The following is a 25,949-nucleotide window of genomic DNA, read 5'->3' as shown; positions in this document are numbered from 1 at the left end:
AGCAACGCCCGGCGCGTTGCGTGACGTCACTTCCGGCGCGCCTCCGCCCGGGGTCGTGGCGCGTCAGCGCTTCCGGCCGCGCCCGGGGCTGAGCGGGAGCCGCGGCCGGGAAGGAGCCGGGAACAAACCGGGAAAAAACCGGGAACGGGCCGGCAGCCGTGAGTGCAGGGGCAATGGAAGGCTGGCCCCGCCCGCCTTCTCTTTCTCCCCTCTTTCCCCTTTATTCCCCCCCCTCCTCCTCTTTTTCCCCCTTTTTTCCCTCCTCTCTCCCCCCATTCTTTTCACTTCCCTTTTCTTCTCCCCCCCTTGTTTCCCCCCTCTCCTCTCCCCTTTTTCCCCCCTGTGTTTTCCCCCACCCCAGCATTCCCATGGGATCCAGGGTCCTGTGCAAATGGATTGGAAGTGGGCACTTTGGGGTTCTCCATGAGTTCAGCAGCAGCTGCCTGGGAATCCTTCTCCCCATTCCCCTTTTTTTGCCTCTTTCCAGCCAGTTTTGCCTCTGGAAGGGGAGGTATTCCTGAGAAATTGACAGTGCTCAAATGGAATTAGAGGGGTAGTTGTGAAATAACAGGAGAAGTAGTTAAAAATCATTTTATTAGGGTAAAAAAAGTGTCACTTTGGTATCACTGATTGTTTATAAAGCATTGGGTGAGACATCACTTAATTCGCAGCACATAGAAAGAAATTCCTCAGATTCTGGTAGAAACAGGGTTAGACTTAACAGATTCCTCAAAGCACCTTTAAATCCATAGAAACCTGGTTTGTTCTGGGGTTAGATATTTGGGAAAACACCCCAAAACTTCCACTCTTTTTACAAGCTTTGGAGCAGCTTCAGACATTCCCAAGAAATAGGGCCCGATGGAAGGTTGGAAATGGGCCTCCAAAATGTTCAGGCTGTGAGTCCATTTTGAGGAACTCCCGTCATTTTGGGGATTTTCAGTGTGTGGATACAATTATCCATCACATAAGAGCTTGGAATTTTGGGTGGGAGGCATTTTCAGACGGGTTTTTAGGACTGCAGTGAACTTTTTGCTTAATCTTGCCTTCTTTTTATTATCACCTGGTGAGGCCAGGAATAATTCCTTAATTCCATGTGCCAGCTCTGTTTGTTCCATCCCTATCTCAAAGGGTAGGTTCTGGCAGCCCAGAGGGTTTCATGGAAAGCTGGGGTTGGGGTTTAAGCTCAGATTCACTCTATGGTTTTCCTGAGGAGCTGGAGTTGGATTAAACGACCTCGGAGCTCTTCCCAACCCCAGCGATTCCACAAAACCCCAGCCCCAGCCGCCCCAAACGCGCAGAATCCCGCTGGCTGACATGGGGATATCTTCAGCAGGGAGAAGGAAGATGGAAAGCAACCCCGTCCTGCTGGAATCCAAGTCCTCGCCCATCAACCTGCTGAACGAGATGCAGCAGCTGCGGCTGCTGGGCCACCTGTGCGACGTCACCGTCAGCGTGGAGTACCAGGGCGTGCGCGCCGAGTTCCCGGCGCACAAGGCCGTGCTGGCCGCCACCAGCAAGTTCTTCAAGGAGGTTTTCCTCAACGAGGAGCCCGTGGACGGCCCCCGCAGCAACGTGTTCCTCAACGAGGTGCAGGTGGCGGATTTCGCCTCCTTCCTGGAGTTCGTCTACACGGCGCGCGTGGAGGTGGAGGAGGACAGGGTGCAGCGCATGCTGGAGATCGCCGAGAAGCTCAAGTGCCTGGATCTCTCCGAGACTTGCTTCCAGCTGAAGAGGCAGATGCTGGAGTCCGTGCTGCTGGAGCTGCAGAACTTCTCGGAGTCGCAGAATTCCGAGGAGGAGAGCGCCGCCCGCCCCGGTGCCGTGCCCGCAGCCAAGGCCGAGCGGGACTCTCCGGAGTGTTCCGTAGCCGCGCCCGGCCGCGGAGCGTCTGCCGAGGGGCCGGCTGCCAAGCCCAAGGAGAAGGTGGACAAAAAGAAGGAAGCGCTGAAGGCTCCTTACAACAAGATCCGCAGGGCGAGCGGGCGGCTGGCCGGCAGGAAGGTGTTTGTGGAGATCCCCAAGAAGAAATACACCCGGAGGCTGCGGGAGCAGCAGCGAACGCCGAGGAGGAAAAGCAGCCCAAGGGCGAGGAGGGAGAGCAGGAGCAGGAGGAGAACTCCGGCAAACCCGAGGGGGCCTCCCGAAAAAACCCCGCCAAGGGCGAGGAGGAGGAGGACAAGAAGAAGCGCGGCGGCGCCTTCAAGTGCGGCACGTGCCAGAAGGAGTTCCTGTACGAGAAGAGCTTCCTGAAGCACGTCCAGCAGAGCCACGGGATCGCCTCGGCGCTGGAGTTCCGCTGCGAGACGTGCGCGCAGACCTTCGCCAACCGCTGCAACCTGCGCAGCCACCAGCGGCACGTGCACAGCAGCGAGCGCCGCTTCCCCTGCGAGCTCTGCGCCAAGCGCTTCAAGAGGAAGAAGGACGTCAAGAGGCACGTGCTGCAGGTGCACGAGGGCGGCGGCGAGCGCCACCAGTGCCACCAGTGCGGCAAGGGGCTCAGCTCCCGCACGGCCCTGCGGCTGCACGAACGGACGCACACGGGCCACAAGCCCTACGGCTGCCCCGAGTGCCAGGCCAAGTTCTCCCAGCCCTCGGCGCTGAAAACACACATGAGGTAGGAGCGGCTCTCCCCGCGCTCCAGGTGCAGCCCTTGGGGCCTCCCAAATCCCTGGTTTCTCCTCAAATGGGGTGTAGTGCTCAGGGCCTCCCAAATCCCTGGTTTCTCCTGATACGGTATCCAGTCCTCAGGGCCTCCCAAATCCCTGGTTTCTCCTGATACGGTATCCAGTCCTCAGGGCCTCCCAAATCCCTGGTTTCTCCTGATACGGTATCCAGTCCTCAGGGCCTCCCAAATCCCTGGTTTCTCCTGATACGGTATCCAGTCCTCAGGGCCTCCCAAATCCCTGGTTTCTCCTCAAATGGGGTCCAGTCCTCAGGGCCTCCCAAATCTCTGGTTTCTCATCAAATGCAGTCCAGTCCTCAGGGCCTCCCAAATCCCTATTGTCATGTGGGGTGCGGCCTTCAGAGCCTCCCAGATCCCTGTTTTCTCTTTCAGAGCCTCCCAAATCCCTGTTTTCTCCTGATACAGGGTTCAGCCCTCAGGGCCTCCCAAATCCCTGTTTTCATGTGGGGTGCAGGCCTCAGGATCTCTCAAATCCCTGTTTTCTCTTTCAGGGCCTTCCAAATTGCTGTTTTTTTCTTTAAATACAGTCCAGTCCTCAGGGCCTCCCAAATCCCTGTTTTCATGTGGGGTGCACCAATCCCTGTTTTCTCTTTCAGGCCCTCAGGGTCTCCCAAAACCCTGGTTTTTTTCTTTCAGGGCCTCCCAAATCCTGGTTTTCATATGGGGTGCACCTCAAATCCCTTTTTTCTCCTCAAATGGGGTCCAATCCTCAGGGCCCTCCCAAATCCCTGTTTTCTCTTTCAGGGCCTCCAAAATCCCAGATTTCATATGGGATGCAGCCCTCAGAGCCTCCCCAATCCCTGTTTTCCCTTTCAGGGCCTCCCCAATCCCTGTTTTCTCCTCATATCCCGCATGGGCCAGGCCTGTGCTGCGGGGAAATCCAGGTGGGATTCCTCCAGCACATCCTTAGGCTCAATACAAAGACAAGTGTGGAAATATTTGGGAAGCATGTTGCAGGTTTTTCAGTGGGAAAATGACGGATTTGGGGGCGAAGCAGGGAAAACAATGGATCTGGGAACAGGAGGAGGTGGCGCGTCACCGATGTCACCCACACGGAGCTGATCCGGCACCCGCTGGGTTTTATCTGTCCCAGGCTGTTTTTATCAGGGAAAAAAAATCACCTCTGAGGGGTTTTAACCTGATTTTGTCAGTGTTTTGTCTACCTTAGGGCATTTTGATAAGGGAAAAATCATCCCTGAGGGGTTTTAACCTGATTTTATCAATTTTATCTTTCTGAGGGCATTTTTATCAGGGCAGAAGTAGATTCTGAGGGGTTTAACCCAATTTTATCCCTTTTCTTAATCTGTCTCAGGGCAGAGCCCTTTTCATGAGGGCAAAAATCATCTCTGAGGGGGTTAACATGGTTTTCTCAGTTATTTTATCTGTCCCAGGGTGTTTTTACCAGGGTAAAAATCATTTCTGAGGGACTTTAACGTGATTTTATCAGGTATTTCATATGTCTCAGAGCAGACATTTTGATTAGGGGTGCAGAAAAATTCCTCTCTGAGGGATTGAGCCTGATTTTATCAGTTTTATTTTCCTGAAGGTGTTTTTATCAGAGCAGAAATTAACTCTGAGGAGCTTGAACCTGATCTTATCAGTCATTCTACCTTGTCTCATGATAGAGACCATTTTATCAGAGTAAAAATCTTCTCTGAGGGGTTTAACCTGATTTTATCAGTTATTTTATCAGTCTTCAGCCAGGGACATTTTTATGAGGGAAAAAGTCCTCTCTGAGGGTTTAAACCTGATTTTTTTTCTGTTCTCAGAGCCCTTTCAGGAATTTTGGACACTGGAAACTCAATGCTGCCTTAATTTGGGTGCGGTGGCAGCCGGTGGTGGGGATTTCTCATCCTTGGGGATATATTTTGCCACGTGGATGTGCCTCTCCAGGAAGAGCAGCCATCCCAACCCCCTGAGAAGCTTTCCCTCACATCCCAAAGGATTTGGCGCCACAACGTGGAGAGAATTTTCCGAATTTGGCTGCGTTTCACCTTGAAAAATTCGCTTTTACCGTAACATTTTTGGATGTGGGTGTTGATCCAGCAGTAAGGATCAATGGGAATGAGGGGAAGGCTCATCTTGGAGTTCCAACATTCCTTTTTTCCTTGCAGGATCCACACGGGGGAGAAGCCCTTTGTGTGTGATGAGTGTGGGGCCCGCTTCACCCAGAACCACATGCTCATCTACCACAGGCGCTGCCACACAGGTGAGGCTGGAAAACTGGGAAAATCCAGTCCCAACCATTCCAGGGAAAATGCTGCCTTCAGAAAATGCTTTTTGTCCACATTTTTATGGATAAAACGAGATACTGTCATCTCTTAGGTGAGATTTGCCTGAGAAGGGTTCCCAGGATATCCAGTGATTTGAAGCTGAGGGAGGGTTGATTTAAACTGGATTTTGGGAAGAAATTCTTCCCTGTGAGAGTGGTGAGGCCCTGGAACAGTTTTCCTAAAGAAGCTGTGGATTCCCCCCCTGGAATTGTTCAGGCCAAGTTGGGAGTGGCTTGGAGCAACCTGGGATAGGGGAAGGTGTCCCTGCCCATGGAATGGTTTGGAACTGGGTGACCTTTAAATATCCCCACAGTGAGGACACACTCTGGAATTTCGGTGGGATATTTAAGAGCATTCCCAAAGCTCTGCTGGTTTAATCCTCCTTTTCCCACTTTTTTTAGGGGAAAGGCCTTTCATGTGTGAAACCTGTGGGAAGAGCTTTGCCTCCAAGGAATACTTGAAACACCACAACCGGATCCACACGGGATCCAAGCCCTTCAAATGTGAGGTTTGCTTCCGGACCTTTGCCCAGAGGAATTCCCTGTACCAGCACATCAAAGTCCACACAGGTAGGATGTGTCCCTTTTCTTGGATACACAGGTAGGATGTGCTCCTTTTCTTGGATACAGAGCCCTCACCACTGCAATATTCCAGCAAGGAATTCTCAGCCAGGTTTTTCCCCATGTGCACTGCTTGATGTCTCATGTTCTCCCCTTCTCCCACTAGTCCTGAGTGACAGCAATTCCCTGGAATGCTTCCACAGGCTGTGGAGATACCTTAATAACCTGCCTGGATCATTGGTGATGGAGCGCTCTGGTACAGCTCCGAAGGTTTATCCAGGGAAGGAGGAAAATGGGATCTCTTTCCAAACAGGGAGTTTGTGGTGTGTTCAGAGAGATCCCAGGGCTGGGAGTGGCTCAGGGGTTCTTGCTCAGAGAAGAGTGAATAAGGGGGAGGAATACTTGGATTCTGGGCAGGACTTGAGTCTCTAACGGAAAATCCATGGAAAAACAGAGTGGCAGCACATCTTTATGGGGCTGGGAAGAGCTTGCTGCCTCCAGTGTGACATTTGTACCGCCAGGATGTTTTCCCTGACCATTCCCTGCCAGCCAGGGGTAGCTGGGCACTGTCGAGGCACAGCAGCTGTGCTCTGCCCGCGTTCCCAGCCTGTGTCCCATGCCGCATTCCCAGGGGAGCGGCCGTACTGCTGTGACCAGTGTGGGAAGCAGTTCACGCAGCTGAACGCGCTGCAGCGGCACCACCGCATCCACACCGGCGAGAAGCCCTTCATGTGCAACGCCTGCGGCAGGACCTTCACCGACAAATCCACCCTGCGCCGCCACACCTCGGTATGACCCCGCTGCCAGGGGGGATGTCGGGAGGGAATTGTTCCCTGGGAGGTTGGGAAGGCCCTGGCATGGTTTTCCCAGAAAAGCTGTGGGTGCAGGACCTTCACTGACAAATCCACCCTGCACCACCACACCTCAATACGATCCCTCCCACTCTTAGGGGGGTTGTTGGGAAGGAATTGTTCCCTGGGAGGTTGGGAAGGCCCTGGCATGGTTTTCCCAGGAAACCTGTGGGTGCAGGACCTTCACCGACAAATCCATGCTGCACCAGCACACCTCAGTATGATCCCACAGTGCTGGCGTGCCTGGAGCATGTTCCAGCTCCTCAGAGCCACGTTCCATGGGACTGACGGGTCAAGCCCGGAGCAGACTTCCAGTTCAAGCTGATGGAAGTTGGGGTTAAGTGGGATGTTGGGAAGGAATTGTTCCCTGGGAGGTTGGGAAGGCCCTGGCACAGTTTTCCCAGGAAAACTGGGGGTGCTGCATTCCTGGAATTGTTAAAAACCAGGTTGGACAGGGCTTGGAGCAGCCTGAGATAGGGGAAGGTGTCCCTGTCCATGGCAGGGGGTGGGACTGGATCATCTTTACAGTCCAGTCTTCCAACCCAAACCATTCCATGACTCCAAAACAAAAACCTTTTCTACCAACACCAAATACCAGCTTGATCCAAACTTTTCCTTGTCATCCCATATCCAGCCTTTTCTCTCCTGGTTATTCCTTTGCAGATCCATGATAAAAACACCCCCTGGAAGTCCTTCCTCGTCATCGTGGAAGGAGCAGCAAAAAATGACGAGGGGCACAAAACGGAGCTTCCTGATGAGGAATACGAGGTGTCCCCCAAAATCCCGGAAAAGCTGCTGTCCTTCCCAGAGAACAGCCCCTACCAGAGTCTGGCAGCAGTCCCGGGAAGTGGGAATTCCAGCACGGACTGTAAGGCCTCTGGAGCACAGGAGTCCCTGCTGGGAGAACTCACCGTGCTCCACACGCAGACGGACTCTGCACAGCCCCAGCTCCATGCCCTGGTGAACATGGAATAATTCGGGATTGCCTCCTGCTCCTTAGGCTGCACCCCTTGTACAGTCCTTGGGCTGAGGGAGGTTGGTGGTGGGAAGATGGGAAAGAGTGGATTTCCAGCTTTCCTCTGGAAGTTCCTTCTGCAGCTCCATCTCCTGATGGTCGGGCAGGGTGGCATCACACCAGGGAATTTGTAGGAATTCAGGGGGTGGCTCAGGTACCTTGGTGGTGCAGGTTTGTTTTCCACGGAATTCAACGCCACATGGACAATCAGGAGAACCGATGTTTCTCTATGACATTTGCTACGGTTTCCCCAGTGGAATTTCATCCAGGAGAAGTCTGGCTAAATTTGCTTTTCAGGAAATGTTGGTTTCTCTCTGCTTTTGCCAAAGATCCCAACGAGTGGGAGCAGCTTTGGAGTTTCATTCCAGGAGTTTGGAGTCTCTGAGCAGCAAAAAGGGGCAGGTGGCAGCCAAGTGCTATTTCCTTGGTTTTACAATTGCAGGGAAACTGGAGCAGTCTGGCACTTGGATCCTGTCAGTTCTCACCTTCCAGCTGCTCCAGCTCCCATGGAATTAAGAGAACAAGACATCTCCTAGAAGAAAGTCTGTGAAAAGGAGCTGTGCTGGAAGGGGCTCAGTTCAGAGGCTTTTCCTGCTCCATTTTTAGTGGAATAGGATTTGAGGGATTTCCCCTGGGCAAGGAAGGAGCCTTGGAGTGTTGTTCCAGCTGGGCTGACTCCTGGTTTTTTGCAACAGCAGCTCACTCTGCTATGGTTTAATGCTTCAGACCTTGGGTTTAATGCTTCAAACCTTGGGATGGGCTTCCCAGTGTAAAAACCCACAGCTTTTCCCATTCTTTTTCCCATTTCTTTGCCTGTTCCTGTAGTATTCCCACAGCAATTCCTCAGCTGAAGCTGTGAGCAGAACTTTGGGAAAGGTAAGCACAATCCAGCCTGGTGAGATCCAGCAATAAAGATACCCCCCACCTGTGGCACAGAGCTATTTTTTGGGATTAAAGGGGTGGCGGAGGCGTTCTCATGGAATTCTAAGCTAGAAAAAAGGGAATTTTTGTACCAGAGGACATTTCCAAGAGGTTATATTTGAGATATTTATTCCTGCTGGAGCTCAGTTATTCCCAATGGAAGGAAAGGGGTTGTAGATATATTTAAGGGCTGAGCACTTGGATCTGGAGCCAGGGAATGTTTTGTACTCTGCGAACATACAGAAGTGAGTTACTTGTTTGAACTGTTCCTATTAAAATACGGAATATGGAGACCTGCCAGTGACTCAGTTATGTCCAGTGGGACACTTTGGGATATTGACAGGCTTGGAGAGTTCACCTGAAGAAGAGAAGGTTCCCTGGAAACCTCAGAAGGGGCCTGCAAGGAAAAGCAGGAGGGATTCTTCATCAGGAATTATAGTGACGGGACAAGAGGGAGGGAATGGCTTCCCAGTGACAGAGGGGGAATTCAGTTCGGTTATTGGGATGGAATTCTGCCCTGTGAGGATGGGGAGAGGCCCTGGAAGAGTTTTCCCAGAGAATCTGTGGCTGCCCCATCCCTGGAAGTATTCAGGGGGCTTGGAGCAAGCTGGGATAGTGGAAGGTGTCGCTGGACCAGGATGAGCTTTAAGGTCCCTTCCCACCCACACCATTCCATGATTCCTAACAGGAGTCGAAGGCATCACACCCCCTCCCAGCTTCCATCATCCCACCATGCTCCAGCTTTTTGAGTTTTCCAGAAGAACCACTTCTCTCTCCTTCCATCCATGATTTTCACTTTATTCATGTACAGAGTCACACCAAACATGATATTCTTGCTAAGGCCATTTCCTTAAATAAGTTTTCCAAGTAGAGAGTGATGGAGGTGGGGCGGGAATACAGCGGGAGTGGCGGAATTGTCACCTGGGAACCGTCACAATTCACCATGGATACAGCAGAGGACATGCTGGAGCTACTCACACACAACTACCAGGTGTAGGGATGGAGTAACAGCCCTCCTGCTCCTCCTGTCCTACAACACCGACACGGGGAATGGCAACAGAACCAAAAAACACCGGGAAAAGTGGAGCCTCCCAAGTTGTGCTTCCCCTCATCCCGGCTCCCACAGTGCTGGACGCCTGACAAAGCCATTCCTGAGGGTGGGAATGGATGAACTCCGTGTGCTTCCAAGCCTGGACCTGGGAGGTCCCCCCCACTGCCTCCCAACTTTTCCATCTGGTTGGGATGTTTGGGATGAACACAAGGACCTGTGGGAAACAGAGATCGGGAAGGGTGGGAAAACACCAAACCAAGGAGAATTTGGCATGGATCAGGATTTTTGGTTTTCAGAACTTTAGAGCCCAACGAGCCAAGCTCTATCCAAAGCCCAACATTCCAACCTGACTTCTTCCAGAGGAAAGAGGGGCTGGGGCTGCCTGGAGCCTCCAGAACAGCCCTTAATTAATGGCTTCACTCTTCCCAAAGAGTGACCAATTACACAAGCTCCCGACGCCTCCAACACTGTCTGGAAAAACCAGGCAGCTCAATCCTCTCTCCTTAACCACACACCCATCAATTCCTGCAGGAATTTTTCAACTTTTCCCAAGCAAACTGTGCCCCCCTGCCACCCGAATTCCAACAAGGCTCCTGTGGGATCCACACCCGCGTGCAGCCGACGGGTCAGAATTTAGGGATTGTGCCCGGCACATGCAGAGGGTGAGGTACAAAAATAGATCCTTCCTCAGGTGGAATTATTTGGAAGTGGAGGGATGGGATACACCACGAACTAAAGTGGAAAATCAATCCAAGAAAGATGGAAACCAACCAGGACCTAGGGCCAACATCGATCCTAGGCTCCTGGAATGCCTATGGCGTGGTGGGGGTGTGGGATATTCCCAATTCCCAAAGCCTCTGCCTAGCACCACTTCCAGACCCCCAAATCCAAGTGTATCCAACACTTGAGAACGGGAAAATGGGAACACAACGGCTGGAAGCGCTTATTGGTACTGTGCTGGCCTGGATGGAATATTTACATGCTGGAATCAACGGAACAGCAGGAAAACCGGGAGCTGCGAGTGCAGGCACCGGGATGGGCAGGACCAAACCCGAGGAGGAGAAGGAGGAATTCCGCTCCAAGGGCTTCTCCCGCCTGGCATCCGCCCGGAACGTCACCACAGAGCGGGGGCTAAAGAAACACAGTGAGCCATGGGAGTGGGAAGCGACGAAAGAAAGCGCGGGATTGGGTCGGGAATTCCCGAAAAGTCCTCGGCTGGAGGCGGGAAGGGCCCGCGGGCGTCACTTGAGGTCGCCGTCGCCCTCGCCCTGGATGGTTTTCTTGATGCGCAGCAGCATCGTGGTGAGCCACTGATCCAGCCGCGAGATGGAGTCGAATTCCTTCACCTGGCACCGGCAAAAACGTGGATCAGGGAGTGGGCAGGAAAGGGAATGAGGCGGGAATGCGGCGGGGATGGGAGGGGGGAGTGGCAGACATGGGAATAGATGAGTGGCTCGTCCTGGGAATAAAGGGGAGGGGAAAAGGAGAGAAAAGGGAGGCGGGGGATGCAAAGAACAATAAAGGGAAAGGGCAGGGGGAAAAACAAGGGGAAAGGGAAAAAAACAAGGGGAAAGGGAGGGAAAAATAAGGGGAGAAAAAAGGGAAACAAAGGCAAAGGGAAAGCAAGAGGAAAGGTCAAACAAGGGCAAAAGCAAAACAAGGGTAAGGGTGGAAAAGGGGAAGAAGAGGATAAAGGGGAAGAGGAGAAAGGGAAAGAACCAAGGCGAAAGGCGGGGGGACAAGGGGGAAAAAAACAAGAGGGAAAAAAACAAGACGGGAAAAAACAAGAGGGGAAAAAAACAAGGAGAAAGGGGGAAAAAACGCAAGGGGAAAGTGGGGAAAAAACAAGGGAAAGGGATAAAAAAAGAGAATGGAAAAATAGGAAGGGGGAAAAGGGAAAGGAAAAAAAAGGGGAAAGGAAAAAAGGGGAAAAGGGGACTAGAAAGAAGGGAAAGAAAAAGGGGAGAGGGGAAAAAGGGAAGGGGCTGAAAAGGAGGAAGGGCAAAAAAAAGGAGAAGTGGGTGGGAAACAACTGAAAGCAGAGGAAAAAAGGGAATGGAGGAAAAAAAAAGGGAAAAAGGGAAAAGGCACAGGGCCACAGTCCAGAGAAAAGTCTCTCCAAACCCAACCTGAGCTCTTTAAGCTCCTGTCAAGGGAGCTGCAGCAAACCCTGGCAGGATCTGAACTCTCCATGAAAACCCAGGAATGTTACAGGAGGAAGCTGAGACCTTGCTGGAGCAGCTGTCCCCAGCCCCTCTCTGCAAATTCCCAAATACTGAACAGGGCACAGGCATCCCCAAAAAGAGAAGGAAGAAGCAGCATTCCCAAGTGCACCCCCAAATACTCACAGCCTCGGTGTAGGCCTCGCTGTTCTGCTCCTCATGAGCTTCCAGCAGTTTCTGGGAAAAAACATCAGGAAAAATTAGGGAATGCTCTATTCCTGCATGTTCCCGCTCCGGCATCTCATCCCAGGGAACAGAGACCCATGAAAAGCACCCACCACCAACAGGGGTCTGGGCCAAATCCAGGGAAAAGTGAGGCTGATGTCCTCTAAAATGCTGGGATAAAGGAAAAAAACCCTGGAAAAGTGGGAAATCCCCCTGGTTACTCACTTTCAATAGCTTGCATTCCCGGGAATCTGTGAAAGCCGGGAACATTTCTTCATATTTCTCCAGCGCAAGCTGGAAGAGAGAAGAGATCCCTTCACACACCATTCCTATTTTTTTCCCCCAGGATTTGCCTTCCCATCCTCAAACTTGGGAAAATATCCACTAAGAATCCAACATGACAGTGGCACATCAAGAATTCCAGCTACTGCAGAGGAGGGATCAGGGATTTTGGGATAACAGCTGTGAGCCTACTGAGCTTCTCCCAGCTGGCTGAGGCTGCTGAGGAGGAATTGGGAATTCTGGGATAACTGACCTTGGCATTCAGCTCATCCACGATGAAGTGGCACAGGGCAGCTTTGAAGAAATATTCTTTGGCGCTGTACTTGAGCAAAGGGTTATCCATCGTGTTTGTTCCCACCTGGACAAAAAAAAACATGGAAAAAAGGGGCAGGAAAGGAAAGCCTGGATTAAACTAATTCATATTCCACCCTGAGCCACAGGGCTGGGAATAAAAGGCATGAGAAAAATGCCAAAAAGCTGTTGGGAAGCAGGGAGGTTTTGAACTCATCCCAAGGGAAGTCAGATCCCACCAGGCTGATCCTTGGTTGATGAGGAAATGGAAAAACAAATCAATTTGGGAAGAAGCTGCTCCAGGATTAACTCTCTGGAAGCACCAAGCAGCACTGCTGGTATTTGCAGGTAAATGTCCAACAAAAAGCAGAGTTGATAAATCCAGGAGGGAATTTTCTGCCAAAGGGAGTTGAAAATATGTTCAAAGGGGAATTTTTACGGATTTCTCACAACCTTTTCCTGGAAACACTGAAAATCATGAATGTGGCACTTGGGGACACTTGGCTACGCAGGGGGAACAGTGGGACTCTGACCTCAGAGAGCTTTTCCAGCCTCAACAATTCCCTGATTCTGGCAGTTTTGTCAACCCCTGAGCCCTGTTCCTTGGGAAGGGGTGCTATTCCCATGGGATGTGGCTCCTGACCTGCTCGTAGATCTCGATGGCTTTCTGGTACTGCTCCAGCTGCGCCGCGTAGGCCGCCACCTTCAGCAGACACTTGTTGGCTGAGCTGCAACCACATCCCAAAAATCATGCCCTGAATCCCAGGAATTCACCAGCCCACGCCCCAGCACCCCTTCCCAGAGAGAGAAGTGGGAACCCAGAGCTGGGATTTAGAGGAATTCTCTTGGAACAGCCCAAATTAGAAGGGTGCTGGTTATGGGAGTGTTTGGGATGGATCCCTGCTCCAGGGATGGATTTCTGTTCCAGCCCTTCCCACTGATCCCAAGGACTTGCCTGTTGGATTCCTCTCCCTTGTAGTAATCCGCAGCCTGCTCGTAGTGTGCGATGGCCTGGGGACAGAAATGTGGGATCAGTCACCCTGGGATAAAGCAGCCCAGGGAACAGCACCAACATTCAGGGAGGGAGATGGGATTCAATGGAGCAGAGCCGAGGAAGGAAATCCTTGCCTGGAAAATAACCCCTAAATCCCATCCAGTTTTATCCTGCAAAATTGCAGCAGGGGATCTGCAGCGGGATTCCTGCTCAGGGAGTTTGGAAGTGGGAACAAGGGAATCAGTGCTGATGTGGGAACTAAAAGTGACTAAAACGGCTCCCTGAAACTCCCAAAGAGCTTTTCCAGTGGGAAACACTGAGGTGGATTCTCACCGGTGCCTTCAGCCAGTGCTGCTGGCACAGGGACACACCAGAGACTTGGGATTGCTCCATGAAAGCCTCCAGGCTGGGAAAACCACTAACTCCAACTCAGGGCTGGATCGCACCTACACCGGGAATTCCAGTGCTGGATGGGAGAAGGGAATTGTTGAGCTCAGGGCAAGGAAATCCCAGAACGGTTTGGGCTGGAAGGGACCTCAAAGGTGATCCCCTTCCACTGGAGCGAACAACTTCCACCATCCCAGGCTGCTCCAGCTTGGCCTTGGACACTTCCTGGGATGCGGCAACCACAGGTTTTCTGGGAAAGCTGCGCCAGGGCCACCAATGATGTCACTGATGACGTCACCAATGTCCCCTCACCTTCTCGATGTCCACCAGCTCGGCCTCGTAGATCTCAGCGATGGTGATGTGGTGCTTGGCAGCGATGGTGAAGCGGCCCTGGGGACGGGAGGGGAGCGGGATGAGGCGCGGCGTTCCCGGGAAGCCGCGCGGCGTTCCCGGGAGCGGGGCCTTACCATGTCCGTGTAGATATCGATGGCTGCGTTTAAGCAGTTGATGGCCTCTGCAGCGTGTGTGAGAGACAACAGCGTCAGCCACCTCCCGTTCCCAAACCCCACCCGGCAGCTGCTCCAGGGAATATCTGCCTACACAGCGGGGCTCTGGAATGACCTCAGCCCCGGCACCCCCAGCAATTCCCAAAGGGAACAAACACCAGGATGACCCAACCCCGAGTTTGCTGTCTGCATCCCCCAGTGGAGCAAACTTCAAGGGATCAACTCCAAAACGCTGCTGTTTTCCAGGGAATCTGGGAGTTCCACCACTCCAAAAGGGTGTTATCCACCCTGAGTTTGTTCCCATGTGTCCTGGGATAATGCTAGTGGGAGGTTGGGGGTTTGCTTCCAGACCTAGCTAGGGAAAAGTGGATTGGAGACCTTTCCAAAAATCACAGCCCGGTTGAAAGAATCCCAGATCCTTTATTCTCATCCCAGCAAAGGCCAGGACTGGGGAAAGCCTCGGGGACACAGCAGGGCTCCTCCTGCGATCCAGCCCAGTGACTGCCTGAAGCCATTCCCTAAAGCCAAGCCAAACCAGGATGGAAGCTGCCAAAAGTCCCAACACCCTGCAGCATCCCAAATCCCAACAAACACCAAGAGGAGACGCCAGGATCGTGCTGACCTCCTGCATCATCCCAAAGCACCTTCTGGAAAAGCAGGAATGCAGCTCTGCCAGCAGTGAGCATTTGGCAATCCCACATCCCGCTGCCGCCGGGTTCCGCTGCCTTACCTTGCGGATCTGCTTTTTTGTAGGCATTCCCAGCATCCACAAAGCTGGTGGCTGAGTCGTGCTTGCTCTGGAGCTGCATGTGCAGCTTGGCTGCCTGGCAAAAGGCGTTTCCTGCCGCTGGAAAAGAGGGAATAGCGATCCCGTGAATCCCGTGAGTGAGCGGGAATGCGCCGCTTCCAGGACCTGGGGAGACTCAGCGATGAGGGCTTTCCAGCTGGCATCTTAAAATTCCTCCAAGATCCTTCCCTTTGTCCACTCTCCCGGTATTTAAACAGGAATTACACAGACACAGAGACCATTCCCCATGGAACGATTCACAGGAAGACGTTTGGGCACTCTGGGATCACCCACGCCCCCCCAGATCCCAGGATTTGGACTCACCACTCCAGTTTTTGGCGATCTTGAACATGTTGGCAGCCCTGGTGTACATCTCACAGGCCTCCTCCACTCGGGTGTTGCCCCTGGAATGCAGCAGGAATGCTCCTGAGGTCAGGCGGGGAGGGAACGGCTCCAGAGGCAAAACTGGGATTGGGAATTGGGAATCTTGGCCTCTCCAGGCTCTGTGAGGCTGATCCCACTCCCCATGTGAGAAGACTGAAAGAGGAATGCTGGATTTGGGGGCTCTCCCAGAATTCCAAGATGCCAAAGGTCAGATTTTTGGAAAGGACATTCAGATTTTTCATGGAAACCCTGGGAAAAAAAAGAGGCTTTGGGGGGATCTCCTTGCTCTCCATAACTCCCTGACAGGAGCCAGGTGGGATTGAGCTCTGCTCCCTCAGAAGGAAAAGAATCCCAGAATCCTTAAGGTTGGAATATCCCTCGAGCCCACGAATCCAACATTCCCCCAAAATACATGTCCCCAAGTGCCACATCCACACTGATCTTAAATCGACCTCACAACAGGGATTATTCCATTTTCTTTTCCATCCCCTGGGAATTCTGGCACTTTTCTCCCCTCGCTCTCTGCCTCTGGCAGCCAAGCACGGTCGGTTTGGAAACACAAGAGGGATTTTTGGATCTCTCCTTGCCCTTGGAAGGCACCTCTGGCATGAGCCAAAGCCAATGGAGGTGGCACCGAGGAATGCTACACTCGGAGAGGCCCCTGGAACAGGGCAGGTCCCGGCCTTTTAATCCCAAAAAATTAGAAATAAAGGGATAACCGCTCTTGTGCAAGGTGATGGAGCAATTCCAGGAAGAGCCCAAGTGGGAAGAAGGCATTTGGCCGGCACTGGGAATCCTGGACATTCCGTTTGCAGGGAAGATGCCAAGAGCCGAGTCACCCCCACCCCCCCACCTTTCCTTCCTCTTTTTTTCCCTCCATCTGTTTTTAGCCCTGAAAATTAAAAATTCCTCTCTCGACATCTCTGCCTGTTCCCTCCAAGGATTTTCAGGAATTTGCCACCCGGATTACGCTCCTGGAGCAGGCCCTGACTGATTAATCTGCCGGAGGCCAGAGAGAAATTTCTATTTAAAACTTGTGGATTTTCGGGCGGCCGCAGCTGATTTTTCCGGGCTGATGGATAAAAACCTCCCGGCCTCCACAGAGCATCGCTCCGGGAATGTTCTTTCCTTAAAAAAAACGGAAGAAAAGCAGGACTGAGGTGGCCAAACCACCTCGTTTCCAGGCACACCCCCAGGAACAGCAGGCCCAGGGAAAAGGACGCTCTGCCATTTTCTGGGATAACGCCGGCCGCAGTCCCGGGGTGCCCAGGTTTCCTGGGATGTCGGGAGAGCCCATCCGTGCCAGGGCGAACCCGGGGATGCCGGGAGATGATTCCCCCCGGGAAAAGGCCGGGATGAGCGCGGGGAGGGGACAGGAGCCGCAGAGGCCGAGCGCGCCCGTCACATCCCTGTGGCCAGGGATGGCCAGGAGGGGCTGATCCAGGGAATCCGGGTTTGGATCGGGATGGGAGCGCTGCGTGTGCCCCCCTCCCGTGCTCTGGCTGGGATAAGGAAAACTCTCACCCACACTGGGGGGCAGGAGTTGGGGAAAAGGGAGAAGAGGTCGGGAAGGAGAGAATGGAGGAGATGGGAAAGGGGGGCAGGAAATAGGGAAGGGGGCGGATGTAGGAGATGGGGAAGGAAGGGATGCAGGAGATGGGAGGGGGGCCGGGGGCTCAGGGGCTGGGAATAGGGGTGAGAAGGGGGGCAAGAGCTGGAGAGGGGGATCCAGAGCTGGGGAAGAGAGGGGGGAGATGCAAGAGGTGGGAAGGGGAGATGCAGGAGGTGGGAAGGGGAGATGCAGGAGGCGGGAAGGGGGATGCGGGACCCGGGCGGGGGGGATGCGGGGCCGCTCACCCGAAGAGCCCCCGCAGGAAGGAGTGCGAGCCCTTGACCCGCTTCTCGGCCTCCGCCATGAGCTGCACGGCCTCCCGCTCCTTGCCGGCGCTGTCCATCGCTCCCGCTTTCCCTGCTCTCCTTCCTCCTCCTCCTCCTCCTCCTCCTCCGCCGCGGCACCGGGAGCGCGCCGGGCGCGTGCGCGGGGCGGGGCGCGCGCAGGATGCGGGATGCGGGATCCGGCCGGGATCGGGGATGAGCGGCTCCTCCCAGCGGGTGGGACCCGCGCAGCCGCGGCCCTCGGGATATTCCCAAAGCGGGATTCCTTCGGGAGATAACTCAAAAGATGGCTGTGGGAATGGGAGCGGGATCCCAGCCGGAGGTGGGATCTGTGGCAGCAGATCAGTCCTTATCCCGAAGGTTATTTATGTCACTCTCCGAGTTTCCAGGGAATTACCTCACCTGTAAACTCGGATTCCCGGGAGGGAGGCTACACTTTCCTGGGAATATTCCACACTAAGGATAATCAGGAGAAGGGTCACCTGTGTCCTGCCCCCGTTACATGAGCGCACATTTGAGTTGTTCAAAACCGCTCCTGGAAGGAGTGAGCCCTGTACGGGGAAAACTGGGATGTTCCTGCCTGTTCCTGCCTGATCCCTCCCCTGCGCACCCGGGCCGAGGGAATACCATAACCCGAACAACCCGCCGAACTACAACTCCCGGCGTGCCCCGCGGCCGGCGCGCAGTGTGACGCCATCGCCACGCACCCGTTGTCTCCATGGCGACGCCGGCGCATCTCGGCGTCGCTCCCATGGGAACGTCCCGCATGGCGTCCCGGGAACCGGGGGAACTGGGCAGGAAAGACCTCGCGCTCCCCCCGGCCACGCTGTCCCGAATCCCTCCCTGTGAGGGAATGCCGGCTCTGCAGTGCCGGGAACACCCTGAGATGATCCCCCAGGAAAGGAAATCCCGGCTCCGGTGTCCCAGGAATTCCAGGTGAGTGACCTGGTTTCAGGGCTGGGCGAAATTAAAGCCGGGAGCGTTTCCCAAGCCAGGAACTGCCATCCCCATCCAAGCTCGCTGGGAAACTGTTCCACACTGGATCCCAATTAACCCCAGGGGTTTTTCCCTTTTCCAGGCAGGACGACATGGAGACTTTTTCTCTCTCTGAGCTCGGGCTCCCAACAGAAAACAAAGCTATCCAGAGAATTCTCTGCCCCATGGCTGTGGAGCTCTGCCACCTCCTCCTCGCCCTGCAATGGGAAGATGGGATTCGTCCAGCCTTTCCCACTTTGGGGGAAAAGGCAGGAAAGTTAGCCAAAGCTATGGAAGAACTCGCTGCTGTGGCAAGGAGGTGAGGTGGATGGGCGTCTCCCAGGTGGATTTTGGGGCTGGGAAGAGGTGGAAGAGGTGGCAGGGAGCCTGGATCCTCCTGGAGAGGTGGGATTGGGAGTGGGGAATGGAGCTGAGCCCAGCCCTTCCATTCCAGGCTGTCCGAGGATGCCAGAGAGGAAGGGAGCATGGAGATGTGTCCCGTGGGTGAATCCCTGCTCCAGGCTGGGAGGGACGTGGTGCTGGCAGCATTCCAGCTCCAGGAGCATCCGGACAGCCCTCGGCACCGAGAGCACCTGGCAGCGGCCGCCAGGAGGAGTCTGATGGCGACAGCAAAGGTGAGGGGACACCGGGAAGGGACACGAGCAGGGGGAAGCTCCAGCAGATCCATGGAGCAAACCACTCCTCCTCCCGCTCCAGGGATGGAAAGGGAATGGGAATTTCTGAACTGAGCAGCTTTTCTGCCTTGTTTCCTGGTTAGATCCTTCAGCTGGAAGAGGCTGCAGGGATGAGGAGGATCAGTGGTGCTGCCAGCTGGCTCCTGGAATGCCTGAGCGTGCTGCGGGATGCCCGGGACACTCCAGGGCTGCTGGCTGCATTCCAGCCCTTCTCTGAGGCCGTGCTCCTGCTGAGCCGCCTGACAGCCAAGCGCCTCCAGGAACTCCGGGATTGTCCTGCAGCGAAGAGCTTGGCCCAGACCCTGCAGCTGCTCCACAAGTGCGTCTCACTCATCCACACAGCCCTGACACATTCCAGGGATAGCCAAGCTGACCTCTCCCAGGATTCTGTTTTCCAGCTGACAGAGAGAACCATCAGGGAGCTCCTCTCCCTGCTCACAGAGCCCCAGGACAGGAGTGGGATCTTCTCCCAGCAGGTGAGCAGGCTCCAGGCTCTCCTCTCCCACCCTGACCCCCTGCGCCTCTCCGAGGGCACGTTCAGCTCCCACCTGGAAGCGGCCATTCTCCATGGAATGCTGTTGGCAGAGTCATCCAGGCTGGATCTGCGGCTGGAGCTGGTGGAACGTTGCTGGGCCCTGCTGCAGCTGAGGAGGAGCATCTGCAGCCACATGAGCCGGAGGGAGGGCCAGGGAGAACACGGACTGGAGCGGGAATGTCACAGCTTGAGGGAGGAGCTGGAAAACCTGGACCGGGCAGCGCTCAGGGCCACGCTGTGCCAAATCCTGGATGCATTCTTCGAGGAGAAGGAGCCCCTGAGGCAGCTGGTTGAAGGTGCCCTTAGCCTTGCCCATGCAGGATGCTGTCCAGCAGGACCAGGAGGAATTTTAAGGAAGCTCCAGCCCCTCATTGCCGCCTTCTTCGCTCAGGCCCAGCGGATACTCGGGGCAGCCGATCTGCTCCTGGCCAGGTGTGCCAAGGCCCAAACTGCCAGGGAAATCCAGGAGGGCATGGAGCACCTGCGGAGCCTCCTGGCCAGCCTCCCTTCCCTGCTCATGGAAACAAGTGGGAATACCATGGAGCAGCTCCAGGGCCTGTGCTGTGCCTGGGCCAGAGCCACCAACAGCCTCCTGCGCTGCTTTGAGGAGACCATCGGCATGAGGGAATTCCTTGAGTTATCCATCCTGGAGCTGGCCAAGCAAAAGGAATGGTGTGAAGCGGCACTGGAACGCTGGGATCCCGAGGGATTCTCCTGGCACAGCGCTCGCCTCATGGGCTGGGCACGCTGGGTGGTCGGAGCCTCCACCCGGCACGTGGACAGGACCACAGATCCCATCTTCAGGAATGGTTTGCTGGTGTGGGTGGAGCAATTGGCCAAATCCATCCTGGAGCTGGGAGCAGTCACAGCCCTCATTCCAGGAAGGTTTTCCTGCCTCCAAAGCCGGGATGCTTTTTCCCAAGCAGCCAGCTCCCTGATGGACTCTGCTGTCCGTGTCCAAGCCGGGCTGGACGGATCCAACCACCCGGAAATCCTCAGCCCGCTCCGGGAGCAAGTGTGGAGCACCAAGGTGGAAAAGGGGCTGGAGCTCAGCCAGTCCCACACTGGGACACAAACCAATACGGATGAGGCAGCGTTCCAGGGAGATATCCAAAGTCATCCATCTTTACCACCAGCTAACTTCCACCTGGATCCATGGAAAGGGGATACACACCCTGTCATCACAGCTCTCCTGGGAGCATCCCAGATTGGTGACATGGACACTGTCCATGCTGCTGGCTCCATCCTGCTGGAGCTCTCTGATGGATATGTGGAAGCAGCACGGGAGGCACTGCCTGTGGCTGAACCCCCCCAGGTCCAGGTGCTGGAGCAGCACTGGGATATCAAGGCACTTACCGCAAGGATCATCAGCCTGGCCACAGAAACGACCCCTGGGCAGCTCCCTGCTCCAGGCAGGCTTCTCCAAATGGCACTCAGGCTCTCGGGAAGGATCCAGGAGACTCAGGAGTGCCTGGCAGCTGTGGCAGGCTCTTGGAATGGTCTGGCCCAGCAAGTGCTTGGATTTATCCTGTTAGGTGACTTTCCAAGAGGGAAGCAGGCTTTGGATGAGACCCTGGTGGGTTTAGCAGGAGCAGTGCAGGTGGCAGGAGGCATTGCAAGCACAGCCTGCAGTAGGGAAAATCCCAATCCCTCTCATGTCCAGGAGAGCTTTCTGCAGCTCCAAGCCAAGTTTTCCCATGCTCAGCTAAACACCAAAGGGTTCCTGGAGAAGGCAGTGTCCTTCAGGGAATCCTGTGGGATGGAAAAGGCCATCCTGGAGCTGCACGGTGTCCGGTGGGCCATTGGCATGCGTGTCCTGCTGGATGCCATGGATCAGTTCGTGGGCAGAGATGTCCTGTTCCTGAGGGAGCTGAGCAGAGCCGTGAGGAACAAGGTTGGCCCACGGAGCCTCCTGGCTGCTGTGGCTGAGAATTCCCTCAGGTTGCAGGAGGCTGCCCGGCTCTCCTACTTAGCCTGCCCTGGAGATCACAGCACCAGAGAAATCCTGGTGCTCCGAGAGGAGATCCAGGTGCTCATGGAAGCATTGCTGGATGTGTCCAACACCCTCCTGCTCTCCCCACTGCCTACTGCCAGCCTGGCCACCCGCTTCGAGCTCCTGCAGAGGGACGTGGCCCTCAGGGCCAAGGCGTTGTTGCTCCACATGGAAAGGGTCAACAAGGAACAGCTGCAGCTCATCCAAGACATAGTTGGAGCAGCTCTGTCCAACCTCACCCAAGAGGAGAGGCAGAGGAGCAAAGAAGGTTTTGAGGAGAAAGCAAATCAGCTCATGGCTGATGTCCAGAGGATCAGAAACACCCTCCAGGGTGCTCTGGGAGCCAGTGCTCAACTTACATCACAGCCTGACCTGCTATCCATGGCTGACCACCTCCTGCTCCTCACGGCTGACGTGGTGGGAAGCGCCCGGCGGCACTTCCAGAGCCACCAGGACCCTGGGAATCCCTGCCAGGACCCTGGGGATCCCCACCTGGAAGGCATGGTGTGGTACTGGTCGGCCAAGGCACATTACCTTGTCACACAGCTCTGGGGTATCCATGGAATTGAGAGGGACATCCTGCAGTGCCTCACAGAATGCCTGCAGCGGGAACGCTCCCCAGGATCACCCAGCAGCACAGCTGGACTCTCCCCAGCCCCAGAGCCCCCTGAGGCAGCAGGAATTCATCCATGCAGGAGCAGAGGAGCGAGTGGAGCCGTGCCGGAAGTGCATGAACTGGTACGGGAGCTCTTTTCCTTGTTGGTCAGGGCTGTCCGTCATTCCTGGTGCTCCCAGCATGGAGCAGGAATGTGAGGGATGCTGGCAGGGCTTCTGGAGGTCAGCAGGCTGACCCTGGGCCACTCAGGCAGCTCAGGTTGCTGGCAGCCCTGGATTCCTGGATATCCGATCAGCCAGGCTCTCCTACATCCATCCCAATCCATTTCAGAGGCAGAGGGGCTGTAGCACTCTCCCTCACCTCCACACATTCCCTCTGGGAATACCAGCAACTACATTCCCATGGGTGTCAGGAGCTGGGAAAGGCTTTGGCACAGACCCAGGTCCCTCAGCAAAGTGCTTTAGAGCTCTCCTTGTGCTGGGAATTAATTGCAAACTGTCACCTTGCAGGACACCCCACTCCATCTGGAGATGGCTCCAAGGGCTTTGGATTTAGGGAGAAGGGCTGGTGGGAAGGTGGAGTGGACCCAGAAGGGGGTGGGCAGCTCTCCCACCAACTTTACTCACCAAAATCTCCTTCAGAAACGCCCAGGTGGAGGAGAGCACTCGGCATCACTGCATCCACACATTCCAGGTCTGGAATCTGCTCCATTACGGCCCCGACAGCACCAGGATGGCCCTTCCAGCACCTCCCCTGCAAAGCAGGAGAGAGCAAACTGTGACAAGTGGCAAGGTGGCCCCAGCAAGGTGTCCCAGGTGACGCAGGACATGGCCACAAGGAGGCTCCACATGGCTCAGTTCCTGCGGAGGAAGGGCCCCATTGCGGTAAGGCAGCGTTTCATCCCTCTAGTTTTCCCTTGGGATCACGGCAACTCCATCCCAAATCCCTGTGTCACCCAGTTCTTGGCAGAGTGGCACCAGCTCTATTTATGTAAAATACCCCAAATTCCTTCCTCCTGGTTGGATGTGAGCTTGCCATCCTGTCCTTTCCTCAGGATGTATCTGAGCCTCCTGGACCCTCTCTGTCCTGCAGGAAAAGGTTTTTTTTTTCCTTCGCTCCCCAATCCCATTGATTTTTATCCCATTCCAGAGCAAGGAGCAGTTTGTTGCCTGTGCCAGGCAAATGGTTTCTGATGGGCAGGTGGTTGTTAAATTTGGGAACATCCTTGCCAAGCACTGCCTGGACCAGAGATGCTCCATGGAGCTGCTCCGTGCCACTGAGCACACCCAATCCATCAGCAGCCAGCTCGGCATCGTGGCCAGGTGAGCTGCCAGCAGCTGGGATCCCTTCTCCAAGGAACGTGGGTGGTGGTCCCCAGAGGTCCTAGGGGAGGTGGGTACTGTCCAAGAGTTGAGGAACAATTTGGAGGCCTCCCTTCCCTCCATGGGTTTCTCTGGGGACAAGCTGGTTTTGGGATAACACTGTCAGGATGTCCAATGTCCTTCCAATAAAATCCTTTGGAATGTTTTTGAAGGGTGAAAGCAGTGACTGGGGAGAGCAGGGCCTCCTCTGAGCTGCTGCTCAGCAACGTGCAGAACCTCCTTCAAGCAGTCCAGCACGTCCTGAGGGCGGCCGAGGCAGCGTGTGTCAAAGTGAGTCCATCATGGAATCAATCCTGGAATTATTTGGGTGGGAAGGATTGCTCCAAGCCCCATCAAACTTGGCTTGGAGCAGTTCCAGGGATGGGGCAGCCACAGCTTCTCTGTGCCAGGGCCAGGGCAATTCCATGCTGTGGGAGTTTCTCATCCAGCTGCCATCTACGGCCACCTGATCTTACTATAAAGTCCATGGGAGCAGATTTTTCCTGAAAACAACTGGAAAACAAGTGCAAACACCACCAGCCGCTCCCTGGCAGCATTTCCATCTGAATCCCATCCTCCTCTATAATCCTACTGCTTTTCCTGGGATCAGCATCTCTTTTTGAAGGAAACACAGATTTTTTTAGAATCTCACTTGCTGAACAATCAGCCCCAAGGGTGACAAAGCTCCTCCTGTGCTTAATTAAACTGAGCACTTCCTCTATTTGCCCATTTTTCACTTTGCTGATGCTGAATTCATTCATTCATTAATTTTGACTATCTAGATCCCAAAGTCCTTTATGACCTGGAAATTTCCCTTTGGAAAATTCCCTGCTTATCAACAAACTGTCCTCCTTTCCTCTCCCTGTAAGAAGCTTTTGAAGCATTCTGAAGCATTAAGAGGTAGCGATGCCGTGTGGATCATGCACACATTGGCACATCCAGACTTCTCCATAATTTAGGATGCACAGGGATATATTAAACCAATTCCTTCATCCAACAGGGTTTGGGACAACCCCCAGCAGACCCTGAAGAAGAAGAAGTTGCTGCTTTCTGCCAGCAGTGGAGGAAAAATCTGACACAGCACAGAGCCAAGGAGGCTTTAAATTCCGCCCGGGATGAATTAGGGCTCCGGAAAACTCGAGGAACAAAGGCTGAGCCCACCCTGATGTCTCTGGTGCAAGAGCAACCCCCTAAGAGCAGGAATATCCCAAAGCATCCCAATCCTAGGAAAGGACACACAGTTATGGACAGGCATCTGTAAATCCAAAGGGGCTTCTTGTCCCAGTGCCATTGGAAGCAGAGGAGGAATACTTTGCAGTGTGAAGGATTCATGTTGGAGTTTTTCATTGTGGCAGGAAAATCTTGGAACAGGCTCCGTGGGGAGGCCAGGAATCTTCTGGTGAGTGTTTTACCCCCAGGTGGTGAGATGGGATGGATGGGGCTCTGGAGAATCCTGATCCAGTGGGAGGTGTCAGAGGTATCCCTGCCCATGGCAGAAGGTGGAATGGATGAGTTTAAGGTTCCTTCCCACCAAAACTATCCCAGGATTCTGTGATCCAGAGATGCTCAGGCTTTGTGCCATCTTTTAGCCTCTCCTCCTTCACATATCCAGGGATACAGCAGTGGGGAGTGTTTTGTCTCACCTGATGCCCCTGAGCCTGCAGATTTCTTCCCAAAATCCCACTCAGCCCCAGGATTCTCTCCTATCCAGAGTAAACATTCAATTCCCAAGATCACCTACCTCAGAGCTTCCAGAGCATCCCAGACTGGTGACACTGCTGCTCCTGTATCCTGGCTCTCCACATCCATCCTTCCAGCCTCAGGATCACGAGTTGTGCAACCGAATCACTGCTCCATGCTGGAATCCTGCAGGAGAGGTGGAAAGGAGCCTCCCCTGTGGAATACACAATCCAACACCACAGCAGATCACAACTGGCTCCATGGTGGCTGCAGCCCATTCCAGCCCACCTTTGTGCCCCCACCTGAATCCCAACCACCTTCGCCAGACCAGGAATTCCATTACGTGCATGGCAGCAAGGAATCTCCTCCATATTCCAAGAAAAAGCAGCAGCAGGCACACTGGAAACTCTGGGAAGCTATCTGCAATGGATAAAGCAGAGGAGGAAGGAGGGAGGAAGGCAGGAAGGAAACACACATGGAGACAACAGGCTGTGAGGACTCACAGGCCTTTGTATCCATGTCCTATTTCCACACTATTTTTCCCGGCTGGCTTGGTTTTTTGAGGAAAACCTTGACCAGCCACACCAGTGAGTAGACAAAGAAATAACAGACTACTAATAAAGGACTAATGGGTTATTCCAAAATAACAATCCAGTTCCATGTCTATTCTCTACTCTTGCTACACAAAAAAATCATAAAATTAATGGAATTCGTGCTCTGGCAAATCAGGAAGATGAAGTGAAACTGCAAATGCCTTCAGAGATGCCTCCTGCCTTTGCTGTGCAGGAATCACAGGCTTCCCTTGGCTCATCCATGCAAGGCAAAA

General features: G+C 54.2%; 2 protein-coding genes across 2 annotated transcripts; one reads left to right on the top strand and one right to left on the bottom strand.

Annotated features, from left to right (window-relative positions):
• The first annotated feature begins 46 nt into the window (after nucleotides 1–46).
• Nucleotides 47–8,579, top strand: GZF1 (GDNF inducible zinc finger protein 1). The gene is given in 7 exon segments (XM_030946635.1): nucleotides 47–158; nucleotides 1,331–2,095; nucleotides 2,098–2,614; nucleotides 4,798–4,892; nucleotides 5,358–5,525; nucleotides 6,148–6,305; nucleotides 7,031–8,579. Coding segments are annotated over 6 exon segments (2,001 nt in total). The 5' UTR covers nucleotides 47–158; nucleotides 1,331–1,344; the 3' UTR covers nucleotides 7,343–8,579.
• Nucleotides 8,580–9,080: 501 nt separating this feature from the next.
• Nucleotides 9,081–17,391, bottom strand: NAPB (NSF attachment protein beta). Its single transcript, XM_030946644.1, has 11 exons — nucleotides 17,230–17,391; nucleotides 15,313–15,392; nucleotides 14,932–15,048; nucleotides 14,163–14,209; nucleotides 14,008–14,085; nucleotides 13,270–13,325; nucleotides 12,958–13,042; nucleotides 12,277–12,381; nucleotides 11,967–12,035; nucleotides 11,703–11,753; nucleotides 9,081–10,700 (listed from the first exon to the last, which is right to left on the bottom strand). The coding sequence occupies exons 1-11, from the start codon at nucleotides 17,325–17,327 to the stop codon at nucleotides 10,596–10,598; spliced, it is 891 nt and encodes a 296-aa protein (XP_030802504.1). The 5' UTR covers nucleotides 17,328–17,391; the 3' UTR covers nucleotides 9,081–10,595.
• Between the last annotated feature and the right edge of the window lie 8,558 nt (nucleotides 17,392–25,949).

This window comes from Camarhynchus parvulus, chromosome 3 (genome assembly GCF_901933205.1).
Source record: "Camarhynchus parvulus chromosome 3, STF_HiC, whole genome shotgun sequence".
Classification (NCBI taxonomy): Eukaryota; Metazoa; Chordata; class Aves; order Passeriformes; family Thraupidae; genus Camarhynchus; species Camarhynchus parvulus.
Note: the sequence above shows the minus strand (reverse complement) of the source record. Positions and strands in the feature narration are given on the sequence as shown.